General features: G+C 43.6%; 1 protein-coding gene across 6 annotated transcripts in view; it reads left to right on the top strand.

Annotated features, from left to right (window-relative positions):
• Arhgap22 (Rho GTPase activating protein 22) overlaps positions 1–15920 on the top strand; it is a 157399-nt gene that overhangs the window by 66671 nt on the left and 74808 nt on the right. For all 6 annotated transcript variants that reach the window (XM_027389472.2, XM_027389478.2, XM_027389473.2 and 3 more), the window contains one exon: positions 14950–15037. In XM_027389472.2, the coding sequence (XP_027245273.1) occupies positions 14950–15037 (88 nt within the window). The remainder of the gene's footprint in view (positions 1–14949; positions 15038–15920) is intronic.

Raw genomic sequence — 15920 nt, 5'->3', positions numbered from 1 at the left:
CCACTTCCCAAAATGATGCCACCATCTGGTGGCCAAGTATTCAATACCTAAGCTTTTTGTGGGGGACACTTCATAGCCACACCATAATGAAGAGTGGGAGGGAGGCAGGTGAGAAATGCTTTGCCACCCAGAAAGTATGACAAGAACAGTGGAATAGAAGGACAGGCCTGTGGTCTAGTGTTATCCATGTGAGCAATGGGGAGACTGTGTCCCCATGGATGCCTCATGGTGGGAGTCAAAGGCAAGACAGTACCACCAAGGACTCCCAGCTCTGGTTCCAAACCCAACAGGCTGGCCCTGCAGAACTGGGTATAGAGTACAGAAACAGATATTAACACTGGTGTTCACCTGAGTCCTACATCAGAGAAAATTCTTGCAAGGTGTAGATGGCCAGCAAAGAGCCTCTCATTTCCAGAGAAGCTCAGAGCTGATGCCTGAGGATGCTGGTTGTCTCTGATGGATGGCATGGAGGGACTAGGCTTAGCCCAGATTTCCCCAGCACCTCCACTTGAAACACCAGGCACGTCAGGAGACAAACGCCTTCCACCTTATCCAGTGACTCAAGAAGGAAGTGAAGCCACTTCCACTTCCATACTCCTAGGACCTCACACTACCCTGGGTAGGCCATTCACAGGCTGGACATTTGGTGAGGGACAGGAGTTGTGTTTGTCCTGTGTGTCTCTAAGCTGTCCACTGATGGTGCAGTAGTATCCTTCCCATCAGCACCATACCCCAGGAAGGCATGACACCCTCTTGGACTTATGTCAGCCCTTACCAGACTTTTTTCCAATTCTCCAGTCCAAAATGTCCAAAATTCCTGACCATTGAAGATTGGGCCCAGAACCCACTCCCTATGTCATGACCTAACGATGTCCATTGGCACTTGTTCCCAATAGCTCATTGCAAATAGATGGAAGGATATACCATCCTTCCGTTCCTTTTTAGTCCCCAATATCCAGTCCTAGGAGCAAAGCAATAGTCAGAATAACTGTTCCCCTTTACTACAGAGAATATATTCTAAGACACCCCCATAAGTACCTGAAACTATAGATAGTCTAAAACCCATATGCACCGGGCATTTTCCCATATGTATAAATCTGTGATGAAGTTTGGTTTATAAATGAAGCATTATAATAGGTTAATGGCTATAGAAAATAAAATAGAATATATCATGCTGTAATTCAATTTCATGCTTGAGGTCATTATAATGGAAAAGTTTCTTGAACCCAGCTACTGTGCATACCAGTCAACCTAAGAACTAAGATAGCCACTGAATAGCTAACAGGGAGTATGCTGCTCAGTTCCTGTCAGCTTGACATAAACCTAGACATCTGGAAAGTGGGAATCTTAATTGAGAAAATGCTTCCATAAGACTGTCCTGTAAGCAAGTCTTGCAGGTGTAGCCGTGATTAGTGGTTGATGTGGGAGGGCCCAGCTCACTGTGGGTATAGTACTACCCCTGGGCAGGAGGTCCTGAGTTGCATAAGGAAGCAGGTTGAGCAAGCCATGAGCCAAGAAGTAAGCAGTGTTCCTCTATGGTCTCTGCTTCAGTCTCCAATTCCAGACTCCTGCCTGGAGTCCCAGCCCTAACTTCATTCAGTGATTGGCTGATGTGGAAGTGTAAGAGAAATGAATCATTTTCTCCCCAAGTTACTTTTGGTCATGTTTCATCGCAGCAACAGAAATCCTAAGACAGGAGGGTAGAATATACCGCATAGACATGCTAGAAGAAGAAATTATTTGCCTGGCAATGGTGGTGCACACCTTTAATCCCATCTCTCAGGAGGCAGAAGCAGGCAGACCTCTGTGAGTTAAAGAGCAGCCTGGTCTACAAAGTAAGTTCTAGGACAGCCAGAGCCACACAGAGAATCCCTGTCTCAAAAAAACAAGAGAGAAAGAGAGAGAGAGGGAGGGAGAGAGAGATTGAGATTAAGATTATTCACGTGCTGTGTGGCATGGAATAGGAGAGCTTGAGAGTTTGTCAAGCTATTTAATTTAAAATCATACAGTTTTCTGGGTGGTGATAATGCACACTGTTAATCCCAGCACTTGGGAAGCAAAAGCAGGTAGACTTCTTGAGTTCTAGGCCAGCCTGGTCTACAGAGTGAATTCCAGGACAGCCAGGACTACACAGAGAAACCCTGTCTTGAAAACCAAAAAAAAATAAAATAAAATAAATTTTTAAATGTTTATTTATGAAATGTTCCATTTCATATTTCCAAACTATGACTGACCAGATGTTTCTGAAACAATACAATGTTTAATGGTGCTACCATTTAGAATTGTGTATGTGCACGTGTGCGCACGTCTGTGTGTGTGTGTGTGTGTGTGTGTGTGTGTGTGTGTTGGGGGATAAGTAGTTCAAGACAACATCAATATTTATTATCTCAAAATAGTATCTCATTAGTTAAAATAACCAACACTAATGTCCTCTGAGATCGTTTTGATAAACATACCAAAAGTTTACCTTTCTTTGGAGCAACATTAGCTGTGGATGTAGGCTTCAGCTGTTTCTACGGCCTCCCAGGTTGACACAGCAGGAAGAAAGAGAGAGAAAGAGAAGGTCATGGGCATGTCTGAAGGGTGTTTGAAGTTAGCTTTGCCATCACTGCCTTCTAGGTCCACTGGCAGAGCCTCACCAGGTGCCCCACCCTCAGACCTCTCAGAAACAGTAGTAGATAGAGATTTGATGGCACCAGAACTTTCTCCAAGCCTGTTATGAAATAGCATGCCCTTTTGCCTCTCCCCCTCCTGCTGGGACAGGGTAAACATTAGAGAGTTTAGGAAGTCCCTGGCTTAGCTTTCTGCTACACTAGCTAAATAGCACCCTGGGACACAACTCGGCATTGTAACTCAGGCTGCCCCTAAGACAGGACACCTGAGCCTATGAGCTCTGGCTCCATGCAGACTCTTTCTAACTTGGAACATCATCTTAGCTCATGAACATGGCAATAGGCACTAAAATGCCTTGACAGTGACAGGCTGAGGGGGGATCCCAAGGTGCTTTTGGAATCACTGGTGCAGCTGCATCCACAGCCACAGAGTAGCCCATCTGCTGGGCATTCCCCAGAGTGATGGGGTGAGTCAGGGCACACACAGTTTGGCAGTCTAGCTTAGAGTTCAGCCTGTTAGTTGTCACACAACTAATTACACAACAAGCCAGGACCTTCCTACCTTAGATAGGACACCTCTGGGGGTTTGGGGAAAGATTGCTAACTTTGAGGTCTGAGGGTTTGGGGGCTCTACCAGTGCCCCATGCCTAGACCCATCCTTCATTCTAGCTGAATTATTCAATGGTTCACAACTGGATTGGGAATGACCAGATGGAGAGTTTTAAGGTATGGGGAACCCCAAATCCTACTTCCACAGAACAGTCTGTTCTTGGGCCCCTGATCCTAAAGCACATTCCAACATGGGTCTAAGATTTTTCCAGATAAAGCAGAAGAAGCTCCAAGACATAGTGTGGAACACAGCATTTCCCTGGGCCAGCTCTAGTACGCAGATGAGAACACCCCGTGTCCATGTCGAAATCAGGACAGTCTTAGCAAAGACAGACAACCAAATCGCCCCCACTCCTCATGGACGTGAGTCTCATCCAAACACTCATTTGTCTCTGCCCTTCACTGTGCCTGCCCAGGTCTCTGCCTTGTGGAGGGTGATGGCTCCTGGCCACGGACCTGGATGATAAGGTGGGAGGGAGGCTGCTTCCCTACTTGGCAATGAGATTCCTTCAAGTTTGTGTTATTTGTGTCAAGTTCGGAGAGATCTGGTTCCTGGCTAGGTGTCAGATGGGTAAAGCTTTTGAAGATGGATCTGAGGCCCCATCAGAATTCCAGCAGATAAGGAACCTGAGTGATTGCTCTCTAAAACCTGCCTGCCATTCTGCAAGACGCCGCCCGTGAGGGCTTATCGTTCTGCTTCATTAGAGGGACTTCACACAGTCAAGGTGAAAAATGAAGACTTCCCAGACAGCCTCCCTTTACTATGTTTGAGCTGCACTAGGATTGCAAAGATTTCAACACTAAGGCAAACTCCGGGATCCAGAGCAGTGGAGTAGCTGCAGCCTTCGAAGGCCCTGCATGGAGTCCCTGCAGACTACATCCTAAAACTCTAAAGAAGGACCCTGTCCTCATCATCTCAGACTCCCCAAATCTGTATCCACCTTGCTTCATGATAATATTTTCATGTCTAAAGGTCAGAAAATCAAGCCTGAGCCCATGAAGTCATCTGCCTAAGTCCCATGTAAGGGGTAATGCTTCAATATTACAAACCTCATAGTAGTTTTGTCTAAAAAATATTTTTGTTATTTTATGAGTATGGTGTTTTGCCTGCATATGTGTGTGTGTTCCATGTGCGTGCATTGATGGTGGAGACCAGAAGAGGAGGCTGGTACTCCCCTGGAACTGGAGTTACAGATGGTTGTGAGGCACCAGTGTGTGTGCTGGGAATCAAACCTGCATCCTTTGCAAGAGCAGCCAGCGCTCTTAACTGCTGAGCTATCTCCATACCTCCCCTGATAATAGCTAAAAGTCAGTGTGTGTGTGTGTGTGTGTGTGTGTGTGTGTGTGTGTGTGTGTGTGTATGCGCACACACATATATTCTGCATCCTACAATATTTGATCACAAGCAAACTCAACCATGTAACTCACTAACCATAGCAATCCTCTCTCCAGATGCTGGACTCAAAACTGTCCAATAATTAGCTCAAGAAATCCTCAAAACACCTTCACATTACTGAGTAGGAAACTGAGACTCTGTGGGTAACACAGGTGTCACCTGAAGGTGACCTCCAATCCCCAGTTATAAGATTGTTCAGCAATGCCTTGTTTGTTTGTTTGTTTTTCAAGACAGGGTTTCTCTATGTAACAGTCTGGCTGTCCTGGGACTCACTTTGTAGACCAGGCTGGCCTTGAACTCACAGAGATATCCCTGCCTCTACCTCCTGAGTGCTGGAATTAAAGGCATGCGCAACCACTGTCCAGCAGTAAAGCCTTTTTTGAGAGGTCCTAGGCACTTGCACAGCCTAGCTCCAACCCAGGTCCTCTGAGTGCCCCATCCCATTAAATACTCAGAGGCATCTAGAGTATTCCACAGGGAGGGAAACACTAGGTAAGGCACACTTTGTCCCAGTGCCTAATATCAATAAGCAGTGAGCCAGCACTGAGACCAACGCTTGCTTGTCTTTCATGAGTTGAGTCCTGGATCCTGAGACATTTGACTAGAGACAGGCAAAGTTCTACCCCTCTGCAGACTCTGGTCCAAGGGATTGGAAGGGGAATCGCCACTTGATTTTAGTCTGAGGAGAGATGAGAGGGCTGCCACACTAAGTGTTTGCAGATGAGGAGGCTATCACTCTCTGCTTGGAAGTGATGGATGGCCATTCTGGATTGCCGAAGGGTTGAGCAGGCTGGCCTGCTCCTGACATGAAGGAAGATGTGTAGTGAGTGGGCAATGGGAGACACATGCCAACAGCCCATCACTTAGATGTGAGCAGCGCTTCAGGAATGATCTAACTGCCCTTTTTTGAATGTTAATATTATTTGAATGTTCTTATCTGGTCACAAACGTTACAGGGTAGACATCAAAAGCATCTCACCACTCCCTGCCAAGGCTAAGAATTTCATGCCCTTCCTGAACATAGTTGACCCTTCATATTGGAGGACTGTGCATGTTCACCTGACTGCAGATTAAAATATGAAGAAGACAAGTGGTTATGCCTTTTGGACATAATCATGAATGAAAACAAACATGTTTATATGACAGCTGTTTCCATAACATTTTCGCTGTGTTGGGTTTTATTAGGAATCTAGACAGTTTAGTGTGCACTGGAAGACAAGCACACGTCTTACAAATCCTGCAGTGTGAGCATGCATTTGCATTGTATCCATGGGAGCTCCTCAAGATCCATCCCTAAAGCCACTGATCCCTTTGGGGGGGCTCCATACTATCCATTAATTTCTTCCCAGAGGCCATAACATCTTAGTTTTGATATTTGGGGTATTAGCTTCCAACACAGAAATTTTGGGAGAAATTCAACACTCAAACCATTGCACATGCTTATCGTGCTGTGAATTTCTTGTTAATACCCTTTGCCTATGTTTCTGTTGATTTGTCTCTTAGGAAGAAAGTTTATTTATGTCAACATAGCAAAATACTTTTTGTTTCAGTGTGATAGCATATAAAATTACTGATATATTTTATATTCCTCATGCTGTCTTTGAAATCTCAATTCATACACCAAATTTTCATCAAAACTCCTTGGTTTGAGGGGTGAGGGTGTGGCTCAGTAGTAGAATACTTACATTAATGTGCTGGAGGCCCTGAGGTTTTTGTTTTATTTTTTTAAGATTTTATTTATTTATTATGTATACAGCATTCTGCTTCCATGTATATATGCACACCAGCAGAGGGCACCAGATCTCATAATGGATGGTTGTGAGCCACCATGTGGTTCCTGGGAATTGAACTCGGGACCTCTGGAAGAGCAGCCAGTGCTCTTAACCTCTGAACCATCTCTCCAGCCCCTAGGCCCTGAGTTTAACCTTCAGAAAAACAAGAAAAAAAAAAAGGAAACTACTTGAGGTACTGTTAGATGTTAGATTTCATAAAATATATATATATATTAGATTCACAGACCAGTGGTCCAAATAGATGCCTCCCGTCAAAGACGTACCTGTCATAATCACCTAAACTAATGAATGTGTTCTGTCCCATGAAGAGGGGTAGGGAGGGTTGTGGATGTATTGATGCTGCAGTGGTGTGTGTGTGTGTGTGTGTGTGTGTGTGTGTGTGTGTGTGTGTGTGATATGGAGGGGGCAGTATGAAGGACAGAGGTCAATTTTTTTTTTAATTTTTTTGACAGAGGTCAATTTTACATGGATTCTGGGGATCAAACTTGCCAGCAGGCTTTCATAGAAAGTGTCATGATCTTGGCCCAGCATTGAATTTCATACAATCTTCTAAGTGTGTAAACACACAATATACACTCGGGCTTGGTGTCTGACTTTGTTCATTCACAATACTAAAAGATCTACCTATGGGACTGAAGAAATGGCTCAATGGTAGAGTTATTGCTCTCAAAGATGAGCCAAGTTTGCTTACCATCTGTAACTCCAGCTCCAGGGGCACCTAATACCTGGCCTCCATGGGCATTTGCATTTGCACACATGTGTGTACACATGCATGCATATATGTGCACACATGGACACACACACTTAAAAATTAAATAAGTCAATAGTACTTTTTTGCAAATCATGCAGTATGCTCACAAGCAGGTACAAATTTATTAAATAGTTCAAACCAAAAGAGACATCTGTTCTCAACCAGTTTTATAAATAATTTCAAAAAGGGGATAAAAAGAAATACAGGATTAGGCCTTCAACACAGAATAGGTATTTCTTTCCTTTGTTTGTTATGATTGAATCTGTCAAAAAAAATAAATTGGCTTTTTTAACCCAACTGTTAGATTGTGGATGGAGCAGGTGACTCAACAGGACACTGAGACAGATTACTAGGGACTAAGCAGTTTAGTAGATGAGTTATTAATGCCATGGACAGACAGACTGAGAGGTACTTGGATGGCAGAGGCTGGCAGAGCTCTGTGAGATACAGACCAATGAAGTTGCATAGTGACGCCTGTCTTTAAAAATACTGTTCGTATATGGATGGATTTATTTTTGAACCATCTATTCTGTTTCATTGATTTATTTGATTCTAGTGTCTCATTTTGGTAATTAATTATACTTTTATAATAAGTCTCATTATGAAATAGTTTTAGATCTCTGATTTTGCTGAGTTGTCTAACTATTCTAGGTTTTTGTGATTTTCTATGAAATTTAGAATTATTTGATCAATTTCTACAAAAAATGCCTACTGAAATTTTGAATATGACTTCACTGTATATAGATTCTTTCAGATGGTAGTGACACCTTGGCAACAGGAAAGTTTCCACAATGGACATAATATATCTCCCATTTATATAGCTTGTCTCATTTCTCCAGGCAACAACTTATGATTTCCAGTGCACAGATCTTAAATATCTTTTATCATAAACATCCCTAAATGTTTTATATTTCTTATGCTGTTTAAAACAGTTTCAATTTTTCCAGATTCCAATTATTTGTTGCTATTGTATAGAAAATAAATACCATAGATTTGGATTTACCTTGTACCTTGCAGTTTTGAAGAACTTATTTGTTCTAGTAGCTTTTGTGAGATTTTTATGTGTCCATAGTTATGCTGCCTATGAATACACTCTTACTACTTCCTTTCCAGTATGGGTGATTTTTCTTTTTTTTTTTCATGCTTTATTATATCATGAAAACCTCCAGCTCATGTTGAGAGAAAACATAAATTCTTGTTGCACTGCCCAGGTAAACTTCAACCTAGAGATATTCCTACCCTAGCAACCTATATTGGTGGTGGCACATGCTTGACTGAGATATTAAAATGTTTTACTCATTTTATCATTGTGTGTTTCACTTTATGTGTTTTGGAGGTCTGTTGTTGGGTACCTAAACTTTCAACATTGTCATGTTCCACCAGTAAATCGGTACCTTCGTGTATTATGTATTCACCATTAAGAATATTCTCTTGATGGAAATCTCCCTTTTCTTCTATTTTTAGTTACTCCAGCTTCCTTGGTTAGAGTAGCATGATGCATCCTATCCCATTGTTTATACTAAAGGCAGCTTTATTTTAGTCAATATTTCATGTTCCTGCTGGTCTCCAAACATACATGATGACATGGATGTATACACACGCACACACACAATATCATGGGCATGCATACACACATATATGCACTAAATATATAAATAAATATTTGAAGAATAATTTTTATGTAACACCATTTGTCAACCATTAGGGTTATTTCCTATGCTATTTGAATCTTTTCAGAAAGTTCTTGCCTGTACCAGTATTTCTGAAGTGTTTTCCCCTCGTAGTTTCAACATTTCAGGTTTCAAATTAAGGTCTTTTATCTATTTTGAATTGATTTTTATGAGGAATGAGAGATATAGATCTAGTTTTGTTTTTCTGCAGGTGAATATTCCTCCCATTTTGCCAGCACCATTTGTTATATACACTATCTTTGGTAACCCTTCCATTTCTTTATCTTATGGCTAAGACTTTGACACCACATTGGTAAGAGTCTAGAGACTGGGCACACAGCTTTTTATCCTATACTATTTTCCTGCCAACGGATTATCTCTAACAGTTCTTTTAGTTAAGCGTGCTGGCAATGAATTCTTTCAGTCTTTGTATATTTTTAATTGATTTATTTTTATTTTATATGGGTTGTTTTGCCTGCCTGTGTGTCTATGTGAAAGTATCGGATCCCTTGGAACTGGAGTTACAGACAGTTGTGAGCTGCAATGTGGGTTCTGGGAATGAAACCAGGTCCTCTGGAAAAGCAGCTGGTGCTCTTAACCACTGAGCCATCCGTCTCTCCAGCCCCATGTCTTGTATATTTTCTAAGGGTTTTATTTAACCTACACTTTTGAAGGTTATTTTCACTAAATTCAGAGGTTGCTTGTGCTTGTGTTTGTGTTGTTGTCACTTTAGTGTATTTGTCCATGTTCCTCATACCTCAAACACGTTGCTAGGCTGTCTTCTCGCTTGCACTGTTTCTGGTGAGAAGTCTGCTCCCATCCTCCTCTTTGTTCCTCCGAACATATTGTGTCATTTTGTGCTGGCTCCTGTTAGGAGTTCCTTTTCACCATTAGGTTTGAGTGTTTTGATTCTGAAGTGGTTTCATGTACATTTCAGTTCATCTTGTTTCTTTTTTTTTTTTTTTTTTTTTTTTTTTTTAGTTCAAGTTAGGGAACAAGCTTGTTTCACATGTAAGTCCCTTCTCCCTCTCCCTCCCCTCACCCCCATCTGGAGTCCATGGAGTCTATGGGTTTGTTTTTGGCCATTTCTCCAAACATTTTTCAGTCTTCTTCCTTCTGTTAGGGTAATTACATACATATTTGACTGTTCAAAATCACTCCACATCTCACTAGTACTCTGTCTTATGTGTTTTATTGTTGTTTAACGACAGATGTCATGTAGCCCGGCTATCCTGGGTCAAGAGGGACCTTGAGTTTCTAACCCTCTTGCCTCCACCTCCCAAGGGCTGGGATTACAGGCAAGGACCATCACAGTTAGTATTAATAAGTAATACCAACTTAGCCTTGAGGAGCAGACCGACAGCCTTGCGCAACCTAGGCAAGCGTTCTGTCAACTCAGCTAAATTCCCAGGCCTTCTGCCCATTTTAAAATTTTATCTTTTCTCTGGGTTTCTGATTTCAAGAGCTCTAAGTATGTTTTCCTCTGTAGAGTTGAATTATAGTTAATCCTCCCAGCTGGATTTGTCACTCATACCCTACTTTGTGCCTCAAGAGTCTGAGTCTGTTTTATAGCTTCCGTTGAGTGAGCCAACTTGAAAACATATCTCTGGTCTTCTTCAGGCTTTAGAGTTTCTGTATCTGTCTCCTTATAAAGCCTTCAGACTGTTCAACTAATGCACCTCCAAATTCCTGCCCCACAGAAGCTGTCTAACAAAATAATACAGTAGTTTTCAGCTACTACGTTTTGGGCATATTGGGTAGCAGTAGATAACCAATATGGACAGAACCTGGCATAGTAGACTTTCAGAATTTCAAAAATCCCCTAAGTCATACTGCACCCTAAGTTACTCACTGTGATGTTTAGGCACATAAGATGGAATGAGGCTAGTCACTAAACCACTTTTCTTCAACCTAAGTGGCTTTCTGGGGTCTGCATTTAATATATCATATAGATGATGGATTTTTATTTTGGGGGTGGTTTTATTTTTTGTTTGTTCGTTTTTTAAACAGGGTCTTTTTGTGTGTTGTGACTGTCCTGGAACTCACTATGTAGTCCATGGTGTTGGCCTTGAACTAACAAAGATCTGCCTGCCTCTACCTCCCCGGTTCTGGAATTAAAGGCATACACCATCATGCTTGGGTAGATGATGGATTTTATGTAACCATTTTAATTTTCTGCTGTCTTTGAAATATGCTCTCTCCCAAAAGCTCCTCAGTTGGAGTTGTGCTATCCATTTCCTGTAGCTCTGTTCTCTGCAGGCAGAATTTGTGATCAGGGGTTCTGGGGGCTTTGGCAGGTCTCCCTGGGAGTTGGGGGAGCTGATGCAGGCCCTGTGGTGGAGACAGCAGCAGTCCTGGCTGTGGGGCCCTGCTGGAGACAGACAGAATGCAGTGTTCTTAGCTCATGAGTCATCTATACCAATAGACTGTGGAGACATAGAGCTAGAGATGAGCAAAGTCAGCTGCAGCTTCTAGGGATGAGCTCAGACCTGCAGACTGAGCAAACCCACCAACAGCCAACGGTCATGAGTTCAGACCCAGGAAAGGAGGAAGGGACTTAGAGCTTGTGTGCTCTCTCTGTGTGCCCATAGGCTTTCAACAAATTGTGCCACTGTAGTGCAGGCTATATGAGCTTGGCCTCTTCAAAAGCCGAAGTGCCCAAGCCCTGGCCCCACACTATTATAAGAAAGTCAGTTGGACCCTGTTAATGTTTATTTTGGACACTCCCCACAAGAAAATCCCAGGACCTTTGTGGTTGTTGCATTGTCGAGAGGAAAGAAGAAGCATATTCATTGCTCCTATAACCTGCATGTGCAGGGCACAGGATTTCAAATGCAGCTGTACTCTCTGGAGCAGATCACAAGCCATTGCCTTGTCACTATGGCCCCATGGAGTCGATGTTATTCTACAGGGTAGCAAATTTAGGTGAGGACTAAACTCAGAGGAAAAGCACCAACCCTCGACTGCTCTAAACCAGCAGGTCTCTAGGCATATTCCTGGGACCACCAACATCAGAAAATTAGGCAGAAATAAAAATTCAGCTTTGTCCAGAACTGTGAAATTCAACGCTCCAGGGTGGAGTCCATTGCTTCTCTGAATGGACCAGGCCCCTGGTGAGCAATACATTCATCCACAGTTAAATCAGCTGTAAGAAAAACAAAGGTAAGGACTCGGCACACATTTGTATCTTTTTTTCAACTGGCTTCATTGACTGTGCCCTGTCCTCTGAGGCAACCATGTGGCAAACACTGTAATGAATCTCTTCCTAACTCCACACTCAGTGACATCGTGAAACTGGCCATGAAGGAAAGAGACCTGTATTCTACTGAGAATAGCAAACATGTAAACTGGGTGCTGTGTTCTCTTTATTGTCAAACAAGCCCAGACCTCTGTGTTCCAACAAGCTCTGGGGGAGCTTGAGAGGCAAGCTCAGGTTTATATGGGATGTCTGGCAAATTCCTTACAAGTACTTTCACTAGAGTGTTAACACACATCACAATCCTGACCAGGAGAGCAGGCTTCTTGGGACCATCACACCCTGCCCTAACTAACCCCAAAATTAAAGCTTCACTCTTGACTTTTAGACCATTGGGGGTCTAATATTGAGTGAAGCCCTGGGTTGGTGCTAAGTTCCCTTGCAATGATGGGGCCACACAGGGATTCACTTGAGTACAAAGGGACTCATAGATACCAGAGTCTCCTTCTGGGTCTCCCACAGTGGCTTCTTGGAAGCAAGCTGAGCTGGTGGGAAGCTGCTGTCTCAAAGGTGGGGTGCAGAGTGGGCAGGTGGGAACTCATATCCCAGCTGACCCTTGCTAACAGCGGAAATGGAGCCTGCACTTTGTCTCTCCCATCTTTATCCTCTAGTGCAAGGAGAGAGCAATGGCAGCACCTGCCCCACAGGGCTTTAAATCAAATTCAGTCATGTAGGTTTGAGAGCCAGGAACATTGTACCAGTTCCCACAAACAGGAGCTATTTCTGCTGTTTCCTTTAGCCTCGGTGGAAAGTAATGTCAGTGAAGATATTGTTACTCCCATTATGTGGATGACAGTTATTGAGGAAGAGGGAAAACACACAGCAAAGTACCCCATCAGAGTTGGTTACTGAACACGCCCTCTAATGAGCACATTCCCGAATCCTGGGACTGCTGTCCTAATTTATTCCCTGTAGCTCCAGGTTCCCTAGCAAGAACACAACCAGTAATTCAGTCACAGCAATTACCAGCTGGATCCCTGGCTTATTGCTATAATTTCCCTAGAGCAAGCATCTGTGGGTACAGACCCCATTCTGCCTTGATGTTGCTTACATGAGAGCATTTTCATATGTCCCTGAAGTACAGATGCCAATAGATATAAGGCTCCCATTTCCTTGATATGGTCAGGATCTGCCAGAAAAGGCCTGACTCAGCTACAGGCTAATGCTTCGCCTTTCTGCCCGTCACCCCCACCAGCTTTCTTGTCTATGTAACAGGACTATAATACCCCGTGGGGATGTTTGAGGACTCACTAAAATGTTACTGGCCTGGGAGGAGAGTGTCTGCTAGCAGGCATAGTAGTGAGGATGGGAAGCGGTGAAGCCAACACTCGGCTTCTCTCAGCTGATCAAATGCAGACTCATGGATATGTCCCTTACCTGTTCTGGAGCCCAAACAATAGAGAGATTTACTTAGCTAACACACAGTTCTTAGCACAGCTTGGTGGTACATGCCTTGAATTGTGGCACTCGGAAGACAGAGACAGACAGATCTCTGTGAATTCAAAGTCAACCTGGTCTAAATAGTGAGTTCCTGATCAGACAGGGTTATATAGTGAGACCATGTCTCAAAGCAAAGTGCATACTATGTGGCAGGACCTATGCTAAGGACATCCCAGGTACTGATTCATTTATGCTCAGAACAGCCCTACAAGGAACTGGCATGACTCCCAATGCACAAATACAGAAACTGGGGTACAGAAAAGTGACACAATTTATCTGAACCTGGAGAGCTGACTGCAAGAATGGAGTTTAAGATAAGTTTTCCATGAAGATAGAAGTGTATATAGTCAAGCCACATGGAGTCTAAATTAAGCAAAGCTGAGCGTGTGTGGCATGAAGGAGCTCCTGTGGAGAGTAAAGAAGGCTCTTGCTAGCAATACCTCATCTCTTTGGGGAGGACTTACCAAGCAGGAATCTGGCTTACAGAAATCTCCTGAGAGGTGAGGGTCAAAGTCCTTTTATACGACACATAGACTGAGCATGGGAAAGGACATCCAAGGGGTCCAATACACTGTGGATTCCAAGGGACAACTGTGCTTGCCTATGGCAGAATGATGCACTGTCTAGGCTGGTGATGTCATGCATGTTGGTGACTTGCCTAGAATATGAGAGGTCCTGGGTTCGATCCCCAGCACTGTAATAGAAATCTCTTAATAATCAATTGAGTTGGGCTAGGTGACACACACCTTTAATCCTAGCACTCCAGAGGCAGAGGCAGGCGGATCTTTGAGTTTGAGGCCATCCTGGTCTACAAAGTGAGTTCTGAGACAGCCAGGACTACACAGAGAAACCCTGTCTCAAAAATCCAAAATAATAATGATTAATAATAATAATAATAATAATAATAATAATAATAATCTAATACACACATAAAACCAAGAAGAGAATGAATGAAACCTCATCCTGCCTGGCCATGGGAGATTGGATTCACACAGATATGTGATGTTGTCCATCCCCAATGCCACCTCCAAGGCTCTTGAACACTAGCCTTCCTCTCTCTTGCTCTTCACACCTGGGGTCCTACAGGAGACCATAGTGAGCCTTTGGATAGGGAGGTGAGCAATGGAGGATCGTTCAGTTCTGTCCTCCTGGCCATAGTCTTGCTTTGCCTTGTCTTGCACTGGGAATTCCTGGCCCACCCCTTGTTGGAAGACCCCTCCCACCCTCCAACTGTGTGTGCAGATTGGGAAGTTGGTCCTCTATGCCTGGTCCCATGCCCCAGGAGGAGGCACAGACTCTTCCCTGGTACTCAGCCTACATTGCCAGGAGAAGGGCTGGCCCTTGTCCTAGCACCACCCTCCACTCCACGGAGCCCTCTCCCAGCCTTCCCAGGTTTCTTATTTGTGTTTGTCTCTATTTCAGGGATTTATTTCTCTACAAGGGACACAAGTGACCGAACTTCTTCCAGACCCTGAGGACCCAGGGAAGCACTTGTTTGAGATCACACCAGGTAGGCCCAGGGGGCTGTTGTGTGTCACTAGGGTCCTGGTGGCTCCATGGGATCATGACTGTGCTCCTGCTCCCACAATCCCATTTCTTGCAGGACTGACACTGTCCCCAAGCCAAAGCAGAAATTTGGGTCAAAGCTAGGAAAACTGGGCGAAGAAATAAGAAAATCCAATCTGTTGTTTGGATAATTAGTTCTTGGATAAGAGAAAATGACCCTTTGATACAGTTCCTCATGTTGTGGTGAACACCCCAAGCATAAAATTATATTGTTGCTACTTCAAATGTAATTTTGCTACTGTTATGAATCATAATGTAAATGTTTGATATGCAGGATATCTAATATGTGACTCCCAAAGGAATCACAACCCACAGGTTGAGAACTGCTGTCTTAGGGTAAAGATGCAAACATACACATGGAAATATGACCTCAGTCAATTATTAACCGATTCAGAAGACCACCATAAGGCTTCTTGTAAATCCCAAAGCAGAATTCTGGTATGACAGAAGGAAAACAATTCCCCATAGACCCATTGTCCTGTTAGCAGTAACAGAACAGGCTTTTACAGTTTCAGGTTGTTCAGTGTGGTCCTTACCAAGCTAAATATATGTCTGTCAGGTGACCTGCTGTCACAGCAGGGCCCTTTTTGCCAGTGTTTTTATTTCCTTTGACCTTCACCAGAATCAGAACCCAAACAGGATCTGGGCAGTGTATTCTAGAGGTGGTCCCCCAAAGCATGAGGAAGGGCACAGGGAAAGAACCAGCCAGGCTGATGTGATGACACCCAGCTGTCTCAAGGGGACCATCTGAGATGCTGCAGGATGGGCCTCAAAGGGGCCTTTCCTGGGTAATGGGTGGATGGAGGCATTCCCACCAACTTCCACCA

The sequence above is a fragment of the Cricetulus griseus genome (assembly GCF_003668045.3).
Source record: "Cricetulus griseus strain 17A/GY chromosome 1 unlocalized genomic scaffold, alternate assembly CriGri-PICRH-1.0 chr1_1, whole genome shotgun sequence".
Taxonomy (NCBI): domain Eukaryota; kingdom Metazoa; phylum Chordata; class Mammalia; order Rodentia; family Cricetidae; genus Cricetulus; species Cricetulus griseus.
Note: the sequence above shows the minus strand (reverse complement) of the source record. Positions and strands in the feature narration are given on the sequence as shown.